Below are 14,011 nucleotides of genomic sequence, written 5' to 3'. Positions count from 1 at the left end.
CCACTAAATCATAAGTTTGTTCTCGATTCTAAATATATATTAGTCATTCTTCTTCACATAATCTCTAATTCGGAATATTTATAGCTGAATAGTTGTCATGATTCTTCAAATCTGAAATGTATGTTGCAATATAATTATTACTACCAGGAGCGGAGCCAGGAAATCATGCAATGGGGGTCAAAAAAAAAATTGAATAAGATTGGTGAGTGAGAAGAGATAATATAAAATAAGAAGTGTCACATATGAGTTTTTGATTGTTTTTTTTTTTTTTACTAAAAAATGTTCTTAAATGCTAGAAATTCTTCAAATTATACACAAATCATTTTTTTTTTAAAGAATGGGCTCAATAGTACATAATTTCACACAAAAAATATGGGGTCAAGTTCTTGTACCCCTAGCATTTTACTATAATTTATATAAGAGAAGTATATTTTTAGTACTAGTTTTTGAAAAAAAAAAAAAAATAGGGTCAATTAACCCCATTATTGTATAGTAGGTCCGCCACTGATTACTATTATCTATCCTCTTATATTAAGTATGTAGATGTCATGAACTGTTAACGATTGTGATTTAATTCGTTGAATTTTAAATGGTTAAGATAAAAAAATCCTGCAATTTTGAATTTTAAATGGTTAAGATAAACATTTATTGTGTTGAACTTTGTATTTAGTTCTTTTGAACACTCCTACACTAATTTTCTTCATCTGAATGTTGCCATCAAAGCAGTTAATTGATAACATATATATATATTTTTATGTTATTGATTACAACAAAATAAAAAAGTAAAATTAACATATATTCTCACTAAATATTGATTACCTTTCTATTTAATGGAGAGATAAAGACAAAATAGTTCTATTTCATTGTTGAATAAAGAATAATTATAAAAGACAAACATTATAAAGATGAAAATATTTGATCTTATTTGCTTCTGTATTTTTCTGTTTGAATTTTGAATTAATCGTAATAAATTAAGCACTGACAAAATACTAATTCTATCTGTAATTAATTGCTGCTAATATAAATATTAAATAGGAACATATATAATATCTATTATTTCCAAAAGTACAAATCACTACTAGTGGAGAGGGATACGTAATTGGTCCGTGACTAGATCTGTCAAATTATGGCCGCTAATTGTGCTAAATAGTATATTATCAGGATCAATAAATAGTTCATGCGTACAAAATTTCAGATCAGATGTTCGTTTAATAAGACAAAATCTAATGTCATGAAGTGCACACGGGACTCCACATTTGAACTACAGTTTAAATTAAACTAATTTTGTTTGGACACTAACAATCAATAATACATACTGAGGTCCCATGCAATAATGTAAATTCAAATTTCGTTCCTTTTGGCTGTTCAAAGAAATAATGGTCATCATTTTGTTGACTTTTAGTGTTCCTTAGCTTTTCAAATGTTGTTCACCAAAGTTTGAATTTACTAAACCCTTAATACATATATAATTTTTTATATAGTCTAAAGTTAAATGCTATTAAAATTGATCCAAATTCATAATATGAAAATTTTATATAATTAATCTCTATTTAAATTTGATCTACATATCTTGAAAATCTGACTTCGTCCTTGTTCTTATATGAATTTATATTTGTTGTCAAATTCCAAAGAGGAGGGTTCAAATACCTCCATTTATTGTGCCTCCATCATGCCTTCATTTTTAAAAAACTTAAATAACTCAAAGTTTAAAACTTAAACGTCAAAATAAAACCGTTAGATGTGATCTATATGTTATTTTCTCTATGTGCTCATAAAAAATTATCGCATTTTTATTTTGTTTTTATGTGAATCAATAAGTTAAAAAATCAACGTCTAGAAATTATCCACAATAATATATATTCTTACAAGCTCAAGATGACAACCAAAACAAAATTGAAATGCCATAATTTTTTACACGTGCATAGATAAAATGATGTAGTTCATATCTAACAGTTTTATTTTGAATTTTAAGATTTAAATTTTGAATTATTAAAGTTTTTAAAAATGGAAGCATGATGGACACACAAAAAATGGAGGCATTTGAACCCTCCTCAATTCCAAATCCCTCGTGATAAACTTCTGTCTCCGATCAATTAATTACTGGATGTTTTTCTAAATATGCTAATTCATTATATAAGTTACATAAATGATGGGTTAGTTTCCAGGCTATCAAATCAAATAGAACCAAAATTCTAAAAGAAGTAGAACTTTTTTTAATATGAACTTCGAAATATAAATCAAATTGAACAGCTTGAACCGCCCGTTCCAACATAAAAAAATAAATAAAAATTGAACAATCTAAAGTTCAACAAAAATACAAATATTTCTACAAGGCCTAATTTCTCACTAAAATACAAATATTTTAACAATGCCTAACTCGAGAAGAATCTGCAGTTTTCATTTTATTTATAATTTATTTCTAGTAATTATAATTAGATGTATTTTGGTTTCACGTAATGTTATTGTATCCTATAATGTAAAATAGAAATTTGAATAAATCTGATAAAGTATTGAGGTTAGTTTTGTAGCAAAATAATTAATTAATGACACCATTGGAGAATAAAAAAAAAAATATATCTTAGTTAAAAGGTTATACTTCTTGTTAGGAGAAATCACCTGTGAAAATATTATTAATGGAATAATGGCAATGAAGATCATGCATTGTTACCAAACAAAATGAGGTTTTGGGTTTGTTATTACTTATTAGGAATGAAGAGGGCATTAAATTTCAAATTTAAATAGGCAAATGGAGGTGGGAGCAAACATTTTTCAAAAGTGACATTTAACCTAACTACAATTTTAGCAAAAGAAACAAAGCCCTTGGTTCTGATTCTACTGTTTGGGCATTTGAATAAGAACTTGCATGACAGCGTGCATGCCAAGTTAATGCATGCACTTCAACAAAAAAAATCATGTTAGACAAGATAGGTTTAGGTTATTAGGTATCTTGAGATTTGAGACAAGGGACCCAACAAGTTATAATTTATAAATAAATACATAATATTTATATTATTTATGTTCTCAATCGTTAATTTGATCATTGATCAAGCTTCTTTATTCATTTATTTTGATCAGACAATTTATTTATACATAATATGTATGATGGAAAAGTGTGTTTGATATGATTAAGGTACAACGAAATATTTGAATTTTTTTTTCAATTTTTACTGGCTGAATTCTTACATTGCGCATTCATTTATTACTTTTACTTCTGAAGCGAGGGATACTGCGGGCATTTTTATTAATATTCCTAAAACAAATCAAAATTTTACAAATGTCCCTGCCCCCAATTTTTTTTTAAACATGCCCTGACCGCCTGGGCTTCGGGCAGCCCAAAATACCAAACGAGGCACCACAGGGGCGGGCGGCCCATACCACAAGTGAGGCGCCACAGGGACTGGCGCCCCATATGCCATATGAAGCGCCCCAGGGACAGGCGCCCCACTGCCCAGGTTTATACACCCGTGAGCACCCTTCTTCCCCCTCCTCTCTGCCTTCATCCCACGCGAAAAAACCAGAAAAAAGAAGAGAAAAAAAGAAGAAGGAAGCCCTGCCGGCCGACCCCTCTCTGCCTCGCACCACGCTCGTCACTGCCTCGCGCCTCGATTCGCTTCTCTCTCGATCGAACAAGTGAGTTCTCCTTTTTTGATTCGATTAGGGTTTAGGAATTGGGTTAAATGTGATTAAATGGTGTAATGTGATTCGGTTTGATTCGATTCGATCTTTAGGGTTAAATGTGAGTAATTAGTTGAATTGATTGAATTGGTCGAATTGGTTGGATTGGATGATTGAATTGTGGCAATGACATGCTTGAATTGGATGGTTGAATTAGATGGTTAAATTGCTTGATTGCTTGAATTGGATGCTTGAATTGGTTCAATTGCTCGAATTTAGGATTATGATTTATGGTAAAATTGCTTGAATGTCATATGGTTTAATTTAGGGTTTATAGTTGTGAATTGTGAATTTTTTTAAAATTTAGGGTTTATAGTTAAATTTACGGTTTATGTTTGTGAATTACTTAAAATTTTAGGGTTTACGGTTCAATTTATGATTAGAATTTATGGTTCAAATAGTTGAACTGTTTAAGAATTTAGGGTTTAGGGTTTAGGGTTTATGATTTAAAAATATGCATATTTATTTTTTGAAAATTATTTTTGTGATAGTTCATGAAAAACATGTATATATCAATACAAAATAATTTGAACTAAAACTAATTATTTTGAAGTATATCAATATTTGTTTAAAGATGACATATATATTTTTTTATTGTAAGTAAATTGCATGTATATCTCATTTTTTTTTAATTTTAAAATTTAGGTCTGCAAATATTTTGTGCGGTTTAAAATTTCAAAGAATTGCATGTATATCAAAATTGTGGACCATGCAAAAATAGTGATTTTTATATTAATTATATTAATTAATAGAGTGAGTCTATGGTACTAAGCATATCATGGGCAGCCAGTACAGGTACGCAACACATGTATACGGGGGACGAGGATGAGGATATGGGAGAGGAGGGGGAGGATATGGGAGAGGAGGTGTTTGGAGATGTGAGCCCACAGAGGCGTGTGCAGCCGCACAGGCATGGCAAAGGCATAGCGGCTCCTAGGTTGTCTCCATCCGGAAGGAAACGAAGAGGATGATTGTAGAGTTTTTGTTTATTGTGATATATTTCTGACTGTAGTATACGTTTCTGATTATGTTGGCGCGCATTATGTTGACATTATGTTTTTTTATTTTATATTCATGTTGGTATTATGTTGTTTGCACTTTACATTTCTTTATTATAACACAGTTTAATAATACAATTAAAGTTCAACAATACAATTAAAGTTCAACAATATAATTAAAAACGTAACAATACACTTCAAGTAATTACATTGAAACTAAGAAATTATATTGAAACCGTAATTTTTATTTGCGACCCACACTCCCAGCAGACCGCCTGTGAAATAACAAGTTCGCATAAGGAATTAAAGTTCAACAGTACAATCAAAAGCGCAATTAAAGTTCATCACATAGTTCAAACCAAATAAATCAGTTCGCACAAGCAAAATAAACAAGTTAATCAGTTCACATAGTTCAAACTAAGAAATTATATCGAATAACAAGTGTATGTGTATGTGTATGTATATGTACATTTATATGTGTATATGTATATATTATACATATATTATAAAAACCATAATAAAGGCCAAGTCCTTAATTAGTGTTATATTTAGACTTGTGATATCCAACTAACAAATAAAATCAAAGTTCATCAAAAAAATAAACATAAAAAAAAAATTAAAGTTATAAAAATTTACGACATCACTTCGTAAATATATCAAATATTTTATTTTTTGGCATACACTCTAAATAAGAAAACTTTTTTTTCACAAAATTATTCAAATCAAAATACTAAGATCTCTATAAAAAAAATAAAAAAATAAAAATAAAACACCATGGGGCGCCCCAGGGGCTGGCGCCTCACTGTGTTTTTGGGCCGCCCGAGGCCCAGGCGGTCAGGGCAGGAATAAAAAAAAATTGCACGCAGGAGCATTTTTAAAATTTTGATTTTTGTTAGGGATATTAATAAAAATGGCCGGGGATACTGTCCCAACTCCCAACTCATATGAAGCTACGACGGATCTTGTGTGACGTGTCAAATGCGGATCAATTGCGTGTCCGGAATGTGTCTGATGTTTGACCGTGTCACCCAATGTATTGGCCGTGTCAAGAAGTTTCGTGAACGTATCTCTATCGTACTTGGATACGTCATAATTTTAGGTGTGGCAGTTGCCAATTAAATGTGCTACAATCAATTAACCGCTCTTTTGTCTTTTACGAAATGTAAGTATGTTTGTTTTCCAAATCGTGAAGCAAGTCTATCCTAAATTTCATGATCCAAAAATTTCAGGAAATGCCGAAAAAAAAATAATCTGTAAATATGATTCAGAGTGAATTATTAGCCGCTTCCGAGTACAAAAGTTGACACACAAAAAAATGTAGTCACAAAAAAAATGTGTTTATTGAGAAAGATAGATTATTTATATTAGAACAAAAGTTGAAATAATAGCGAGGACAACAATAGGTAAGATTGAGAATCAATTTTTTTTTATTTACTGACAAAGACAATGTTCTTCGTGTGAAAGATCGCATATTTAAAACTCAAATGAAATAATTTTTATATCTATTAAATAGTTAGATGGTTTGACCTCCAATTTAAAAACAACAAGATAAGATTAATCGATCTTAGACAGTATTATTGTTTTGTTGTTGTTTTGTTGGGTTGCCAAATAGTGATACCAAAAACCCAAAAAGATTGGGGCTTGCTAACAATTATTAGCGTTTTCTATTACACAACATGAATTTCGATACATTAATAAATTTTGATGCATCAATATTTGTAATTTCGATACATTAATAAATTTTGATGCATCAACACAAATATTGATGCACCAAATGATCAAAAGTTTGAATAATAAATATGGATTTCTACGAGATTCACACTTTAATCGAAAAAATATACATGGTTCACATATAAGTAATGCAAGGTATGTCAATGGTGTCAAATCTACTCTGAAAAATGTTGAGTTGATTTAGAAATCACACTTAAAAAAATGATTTATAATAATTAATCCGTTCTATTTTCGTGAATTCCGTATAATCTTGAATTTATACTAGAATCACACTTAATTTTGATCATTCTTTGCATCAAAATCCGCATTGGTACATAAAAATTGTGCTTGAGTCTCACAATAAAACCACCCGCAGTCAGACTTCTGAAATTATGAGGATCAAACACACATTGTAAATCAATCATATAATATTGTATGCTGAGAATAAATATCAATTTTGTAGTATCTATGACATTTTACTCTAAATTATATAGAAAATCATTCATAAATATATAAAAAAAAAATTAAAAGGCAATTGACCCCATTCCATTTACAATTTTACAAATATATTATTTTTATTCTGTAACATTGAACAAGTTGTGTAACCAAGGACATAGAGCCCCTGTTTGGTTTGCAACATGGAAGATCATGCACTATTTATTATTTGTCCTTGCGCATAAGGTATCCAACTAATTAATGGATGTCATGCATTTAATATTAGGTAGAGAATTGTACTGTTTAATGAACCCAACATTGTCTAGATTGGTCTCCAGTAAATTGTAAGAACCTTTTTCTCTGGAACAGGTGAAATAAATTTGAGTGTCAAGTGGAACCAACACAAGCACTGATTGGGGTTTGGTTGGTTGCAAATAGCTTTGCTATACCGACCCTTCCCATTTGAACTAAATGTGTCAGTGCCTAATAGGCTTTTGCCTAACAGCCAACCATGGCCAATAATTCTCCCTTGCATTACAAGGAATCATCTAATAGACACCCCCACAACTTGTGGTGTTCATCCTTTGCCTTTTTTCTTGCTTTCAGATCTTCCCTTTAAAGTGAAGAGTGCAATTATTTGAGAAACTCAGAGAAATATTACAGAAATGAAATGATGTACTAATTTTAGGTACCATACACTGGTAAGTTAACACACATTCTTAATCTTCTGTCTAAAGTTTTAATTTGCATTAGACATTGTCAAAGAGGAATTTATTTTTTTGATATTTTCCTTTTTATCGAAATTGACATAAAATGTAATAATTACATTTTATTTATACAAAAATAGCTAACGGTGCTATTGCCCTAAAACTAGTTTCAAATGAAACTTAGCATGTTAAATATTAAAAAAATAAAATAAAAAGTCACTCTATACTATTTTATTTTTCACTAAATAAACCATACTTTTTAGTTTACCAAGTTAACACTAAAATTAGCACTAGTGTTGTAAATAACGGTATGCGTTCGTCGGAAGGACAGGGTACCGCCAAGCGATTAATCGATAATATTTAGCCGATTAGTTGGAAAAATCTGTGACGGTTTGGTCGCTGCCAACGACTAATTAATCGGCCTAATGGGCCATTTTTTACAACACTGATTAGCATAAAAATATTGGACCTTGACTGCTAATGTTTACTGATTTATCTCGTATATAGGTAAAAAATGTAAGTTTTACTGATTTACTAAGAATATTTGAAACCAACTAGGCAACAAACATGTAGAATAGAATTATGAGGCAGTAACATGCATGAGAAAAAGACATTTTGATCTTGAAAGACTGTTTGTGTTGTAGGTAAAATGTCCAGTCAATGTTCTTGTCACAAAATGGTTCCCAGGATTATCCAGCTATGCCGAAAGATCCCGCAAAACAAGTTGAACATAATGAGGCAAACGATGTCATTATCAAATCCATAATATAATCAATCAATTGTACTAACTAACAATCATCACTGTCTTAATCTCAACACCCTACATAATGATCATAACCTTCTACATGTAGTTTTCATAATGCATTACACTCCAATGAACAGATATTTACGAACCTGTCTTTATCAAACTAATAAAATCAGAAGTAATCAATTACTGGCACCAAAAGTTGGGTTATTATCATATTCATCACCCACCTTCTAATAATTTCATGCATTTCAACAAATAAGCACAAGATTAATCAAGTCATTAGACCGAAACAATATATGTCATTGTCTAATTGATGGTAACAATAGTACCAAAATAAATAGTAACAACAACTAGTAGTGGTGTCATTGTCATACATCACATTGCTTGCATTAAACTACAATACAACAACATTAAAGATAATATTCAACCACATTATCTCAAATTGTTTTTACATTACAGACAATAATATCAATCAACAGCAGAGACAGGAATCATAGTTTCATGACCCTTTGTGTCCTACATAATTTTTACTCTCACATATTGTGGTTTTTACTATATATTTACCACATTTTATAGCTAAACTATCTGAATTCTCACATTAAATAATGTGAGAAATATCCAAAGAATATTAGCCCATCCAAAGGCAACAAAAAAATATCTTATTATAATAATGCTACCTAGTATTTCTAGACCTAAAGACTAAAATTAGTAAAGTCTCTTGAGGCCGATACAGATCTCCAAATAGTTATATACATAATACAAAGACGTCATTACTAGAAAATCGAGTTAACTCAGAGCTCAGTCTTCATGTGTGATTCTTGCATTTCAGCTGCACAAAGAATACATCTAGTTTAGTATGTAACAACTAAAGCAAGGAAAAATATAAAGGTAAGAAAAATGTTCTTGTAAAATAAGAGTGCTAATCTTTTTCCATGTTTTTTTATTATAGAGAGTAACTTGTTAGGGGCAAGTTGGTCATTTTAAAAATTGGGGTAGTTTCTAAAAAGAAATAATAGAACATAAGATATAAAGAGTGTTGCTGTAGGTTATGTACCTTGGAAACTTTGAGAAGAGGCTGTTTCAACCTGAAGAACATTTTGTAGATTAGCCTCCCACAAGTTAGCTTGCTGAAAAATTGACAAGTAATTTAGAACTATACTGTCAAATATTGATATTAGAAAATTTACAAACTCAATAAAACAACAGTAAACATTTTCAGTTTCTCCAAAAATAAAACCTACATCACTTAACCTCCTGTATAAGTCGTTTGTCAGTTCTTTTATCAACTTATTGACCATATTTACCTGTATAATATCATTGATTCCATCGAGGCTGAGATGATGCTTGCTCATATGGGCCTCCGTACCAGTACTAATAGCACACAAAGAACGATTCATAAGAGAGAAAGCAGCACCGGATGTCTCCACTGGAAATACAGAATCAAACACTGGGTTGCAACTAGAATGAACCTGAAAACATTTGAACGAATAAATAAAATAAGGGTTGGTAAGAAGAACAGTCAGGTTTACTGAAGTTTTCTTCTATTTATTTTAAAAAAGTTAACTCTACAGTTTACTTACATCTTTTGGTAGGAGACATGGTAAGGTATTGAAGTCTAATTGTGGATTCACTGTTGCCAGCTTCATCGAAAGAAACTGAGAGAGAGAAAGGAGGGGGGTCGGGGGTTAATTTTTTATTACAATTAAAGATATAATTGAAGAATAAAAGGTATGTCAAAATGTTAGAGAAATATTTCTAGTCTGGTACCTCAACTTGGCGTTGTAGGGATTGGACATAGTTTATTATCTCATCAAGCATCACTGCTTTTCCAGTCACCTGCGTACAAGAATTAAATTATTAGATAAACAAGATTTGAAGGTTCTAAGTTTCTGAAGTTAATATGTTAGATTGGCTAGGCACTTATCAATAGGTGTACAAAGGGGATATGTTTTGTTAAGTTCATTGTCATGTAAACTTGGCCAAAAGTTTCAGATTAGAGCACTAAATATTAGCTTTTGTCCTTCTTATTACCTCCATTTGTATTACTTTAAATATTCTTGCTTGAAGGTTATTATGTAAATATACCTTGTTACAACCTGGAACCAGATCTTGCAGTAACTTCATCCTCTGACTAATCTTTTCTCTCCTAACCTAACATCAGAAAAACAAACAAACTAATAAGCACAACAAATAAAATAATATTTAAGATCAAAATTATAAAAAAAGTCAGTAGGTTTGGTGGTGGTCATAGCAGCAGTACAAATTTTAACAATTATAATAAAATTTCAGTGCTTCTAAAGTATTGTACATTTGTACTACTAATAGTTATTATTATATTAAGTAACACGAGAAATTTACCCTCTCGGCAAGGCTATGGCTGTCAGTTGCTTGACCTCTCCTTGCTCTCACATGTATGTAATCCTTAGGTGGTTCAACCGACTTAGATTTGGTATTTTCTTTTTTGTCATTTTTCTTATCACTATCCTCATTAGTGGTTTCGCCACACTCTACTTTTGGCATCACAGTATTTTCAACTTGGTGGGTTTGATCTGTTCCCTTGTATCTCTTAGTAGTAGCATTTTTTCCTTCTTCATCTCCTTCCTGCAGAATTAGAAAATTTATTTCAAATTATCATTATGACCATGCCCCCTTGAAGTAGTGGCAACATGTTAACCATTGATAATTTTAGAAAGTTTAGCACAAGGTCTGACTGTTTCTAGTAAAAAGTAACATCTGTTACTAAAGAAAATACTGATATAGTACAGCCCTGCACTGACTGGTACACCAGCAAAATTGTGTTTGTATACAGTGTTATACCGGTCCAATTATTGGGTACAAGTGTCCATTTATTCACCTTTGAATTATCTTTCCCTTTTCCTTTTGGAGTGCATTTCCTCTTCTTTGAAGTTCCCACCGAGGCCGACGGATCTGAAACTGTTGACCCGAACCCGTTATCACTAACTGCCGGTTGCTGCCCAATCTGTCCTTTATTCACCAAATTGACACAAGCACCACCTCCAGGCAATCCCATTAAGCCAATGTTGTCACAGAACCCATTATAATTCTGGCCATCAAAGCTTGAGAACCTGACAGCTCTGTCAACAAAACCAGAGTCGTTGCAAAATTGGTCGAAGCAAGAGGTAGGAATTAGGGCTTGAGGAACGGGAATGTTGCCATTTGTGGAGAGATTGGGAGTGTAGAGAGAGTGAAAAGAGGAGATTTCCCCAATTGAGCCCAATGCCGGGTCAATTGACCCGTCCCAATTCAAGTCCAGGAAGCATTGCTGGTCTACAGGGTTGTTCATCTCTCAAATTTGGGAAATTGCCACCAAAGATTGAATCTTTTTGTAAGAAACTAGAGACCCAGAATAGGAATCTGAGAGGAGAAAGATGGAGGGAGAGAGAGAGAGAGAGAGAGGAAAGGGTAGTGTAAAAGAAGAGAACGCGGGGCTTTTAAAAGAGAGAGAGAGAGAGAGAGAGAGAGAGGGGGGGGGGGGGGGGAGGTGATGAAGAAGTGGTTAACACTTAACAGGCAACAGCAGAGATATGTTTGACCTTTTAAACTGGAGAAATAAAAAAGAGCCAGATCTAATATTTTAATGTATTAAGTACTTAGATTAAGTTGAGAATTTGGAATAAGGAGCGATTTGGTCTGAGAGGTGCCAGACTGCCAGGCGGCCATGCCATGATAGTCAAAATACGAATTCATATCCTCTCCAATACCTGATGAGGGAATCTTTTACGATTACTAGATCTGGACCGTTCTCTTTAACTTGGCACGAATCTCAAAGCCAAAAAATACTGCAATCCCAAACCGTAAAGTAATGTAATGGTATCCTCTGCAATACCTGAGAGGATACGGGTTGAGCCAAATAGGGGCTGTTTGTCCCCTGGCCGCTTGAGCAATAGAATGACATTATTGTTTTTTTATTATTTTATTTTGTTATTGATAAGTTATCTCGTTTTAGTTTGATGACTTCATGGATATCCTGTCCCATCTCAGTTTTTTCAGCCATAAAATGTGGATAAATATCGGTGACTGCGGCTGCGGTGTTATACATAATTTATCTACAACTTCAATTTTATCACGTAATCATATTTGATTGTGAAATAAGAGATAGAATAGCATTTTGTATTCCACGCTTAAACCGTTAAAAAAACAAAAATAAAAAAATAGAAGTTACAAAATGAGTTAATTTGAAAAAAAAAATATTTTACATCTTCAAGTGGATTACTCTATTTGTAGTGGGGTCCATTTTTCATAGATAATTTTCAACATCTTACTCTTCTAGATGAATCAATTTAAATAATAATTTATCATTTATACTATCAAATAAGATGTAAAATATGAAGAATAAGATAAAATAAACAATTCAATTCTCATTAACATGACTTCACAATCAGATAAAAATAAAATTAAAAAAAAAGTAAGATAAAGTAAGATATATTTAATCCGAATAAAATTACTTCAAATTTTCAAATGAATTAACTTATTTCACCTCTAGTTCTAATTGTTGAGATTTAAAATTAGTTCTACACCGCTCAATGTAATTTTTTTCATATTCAATTCCTGTATTGAGTCCGTTGGCTTTTTGTATTTTCTTAATATTCTTATAATAAGTAGAACAGTGTTTTAGTCTTTTAGACGGTCCAGAATTTTCCAAGTTATTGATTTTTCTCCTATTTCAAAAAAAAAAAGTGAAAAAGTAAATATGGCCACCTGTAAGATTTTAGCGCTGCCCATTTTAGTTTTCACAATAAAATATTAAGGTCATATAAATATCAAATAAAAAAATATTAAGGTATATATATATATCTATATATATTTATATATATGAGTTGGGCTAAAATGAGCCATGGCTCATTTTAGCCATTTTGAAAATTCAAACAACCGATCCGAACCATTCATCTTGTTCTCCATATTGAAATGTGCTTGGAGACCAAATTTTATATTTTTTGAAATTTTTTTACTTTTTATTAAGTATTTTTGAAAATTACTGATCCAATGATCCAGAAATTTTTACTGTTTTACTGTTCATATCAAAACAGTAATTTTCAAAAATACTTAATAAATAGTAAAAAAAATTCAAAAAATATAAAATTTGGTCTTATTTATGTAACAGTGAAAATATAAAATTTGGTCTTATTTACTGTTATAAACTACTGTGTAACAGTGAAAACTGAAAAAAAAAAAAAAATAGTCCGAGATGACCATAAATATAGCATAGATAGGTATAGGTCTTATTTATGAAAGGAGAAACGATATTTCAATTATCCTCAAAAGACATGAAAAAAAAAATATAGATATATGAAATAGCATAAGCTCTTTTATATAAGAAAATAATTATTCTAGATATTTTGAACGAGCCTGGCACAAACCGTTACTTTGGAGGCAATAAACAAGCTTTCTTACGTATTCCATAATATCAAATTTCCTAAATAAAATTAATTTCTGAAGATTTTTTGCTTGGTGCCTTGTACATGTAGGATTATCTCAGTTGGAGTTGGAGTGCATAAATAAGCAAATGTTAATGGAGATATAAATACTGTATCTGGTAAAATAAATTTTACTGTCAGTACTGTTTTTTTTTATTGTTTTTGTTTTCTGATTATGTGCTGGTCCCCAAAAGTGGGTTGATTTTGTCTTCAAGTTGGGATTTATCAATGATTAAAATAGTAGATGGGGACAAAACAGTCTTAAATGGTTTTTGTTACTCTACTTTTATTTTATATCTACTT

General features: G+C 31.3%; 1 protein-coding gene across 1 annotated transcript; it reads right to left on the bottom strand.

The window, feature by feature from the left end:
- Window positions 1-8,690: 8,690 nt before the first annotated feature.
- LOC144569579 (transcription factor bHLH78-like) lies at window positions 8,691-11,730 on the bottom strand. The gene is made up of 8 exons (XM_078320018.1): window positions 11,128-11,730; window positions 10,632-10,874; window positions 10,359-10,424; window positions 10,041-10,109; window positions 9,854-9,928; window positions 9,578-9,742; window positions 9,328-9,400; window positions 8,691-9,102 (listed from the first exon to the last, which is right to left on the bottom strand). The coding sequence occupies exons 1-8, from the start codon at window positions 11,575-11,577 to the stop codon at window positions 9,065-9,067; spliced, it is 1,179 nt and encodes a 392-aa protein (XP_078176144.1). The 5' UTR covers window positions 11,578-11,730; the 3' UTR covers window positions 8,691-9,064.
- Window positions 11,731-14,011: the final 2,281 nt, after the last annotated feature.

The sequence above is a fragment of the Carex rostrata genome, chromosome 18 (genome assembly GCF_964058835.1).
Source record: "Carex rostrata chromosome 18, lpCarRost1.2, whole genome shotgun sequence".
In the NCBI taxonomy this organism is placed as follows: Eukaryota; Viridiplantae; Streptophyta; class Magnoliopsida; order Poales; family Cyperaceae; genus Carex; species Carex rostrata.
This window is presented reverse-complemented; position numbering and strand designations above follow the sequence as displayed.

What these genes read in the sequence shown, in the direction of transcription:
- LOC144569579 (XM_078320018.1), bottom strand. Translation starts at nt 11,577, where the DNA reads ATGAACAACCCTGTAGACCAGCAATGCTTCCTGGACTTGAATTGGGAC. An exon ending in CCCTACAACGCCAAGTTGAG is followed by an intron (nt 9,929 to 10,040) that starts GTACCAGACTAG and finishes TCTCTCTCTCAG; the next exon opens with TTTCTTTCGATGAAGCTGGC. An exon ending in GAATCAATGATATTATACAG is followed by an intron (nt 9,401 to 9,577) that starts GTAAATATGGTC and finishes TCAATTTTTCAG; the next exon opens with CAAGCTAACTTGTGGGAGGC.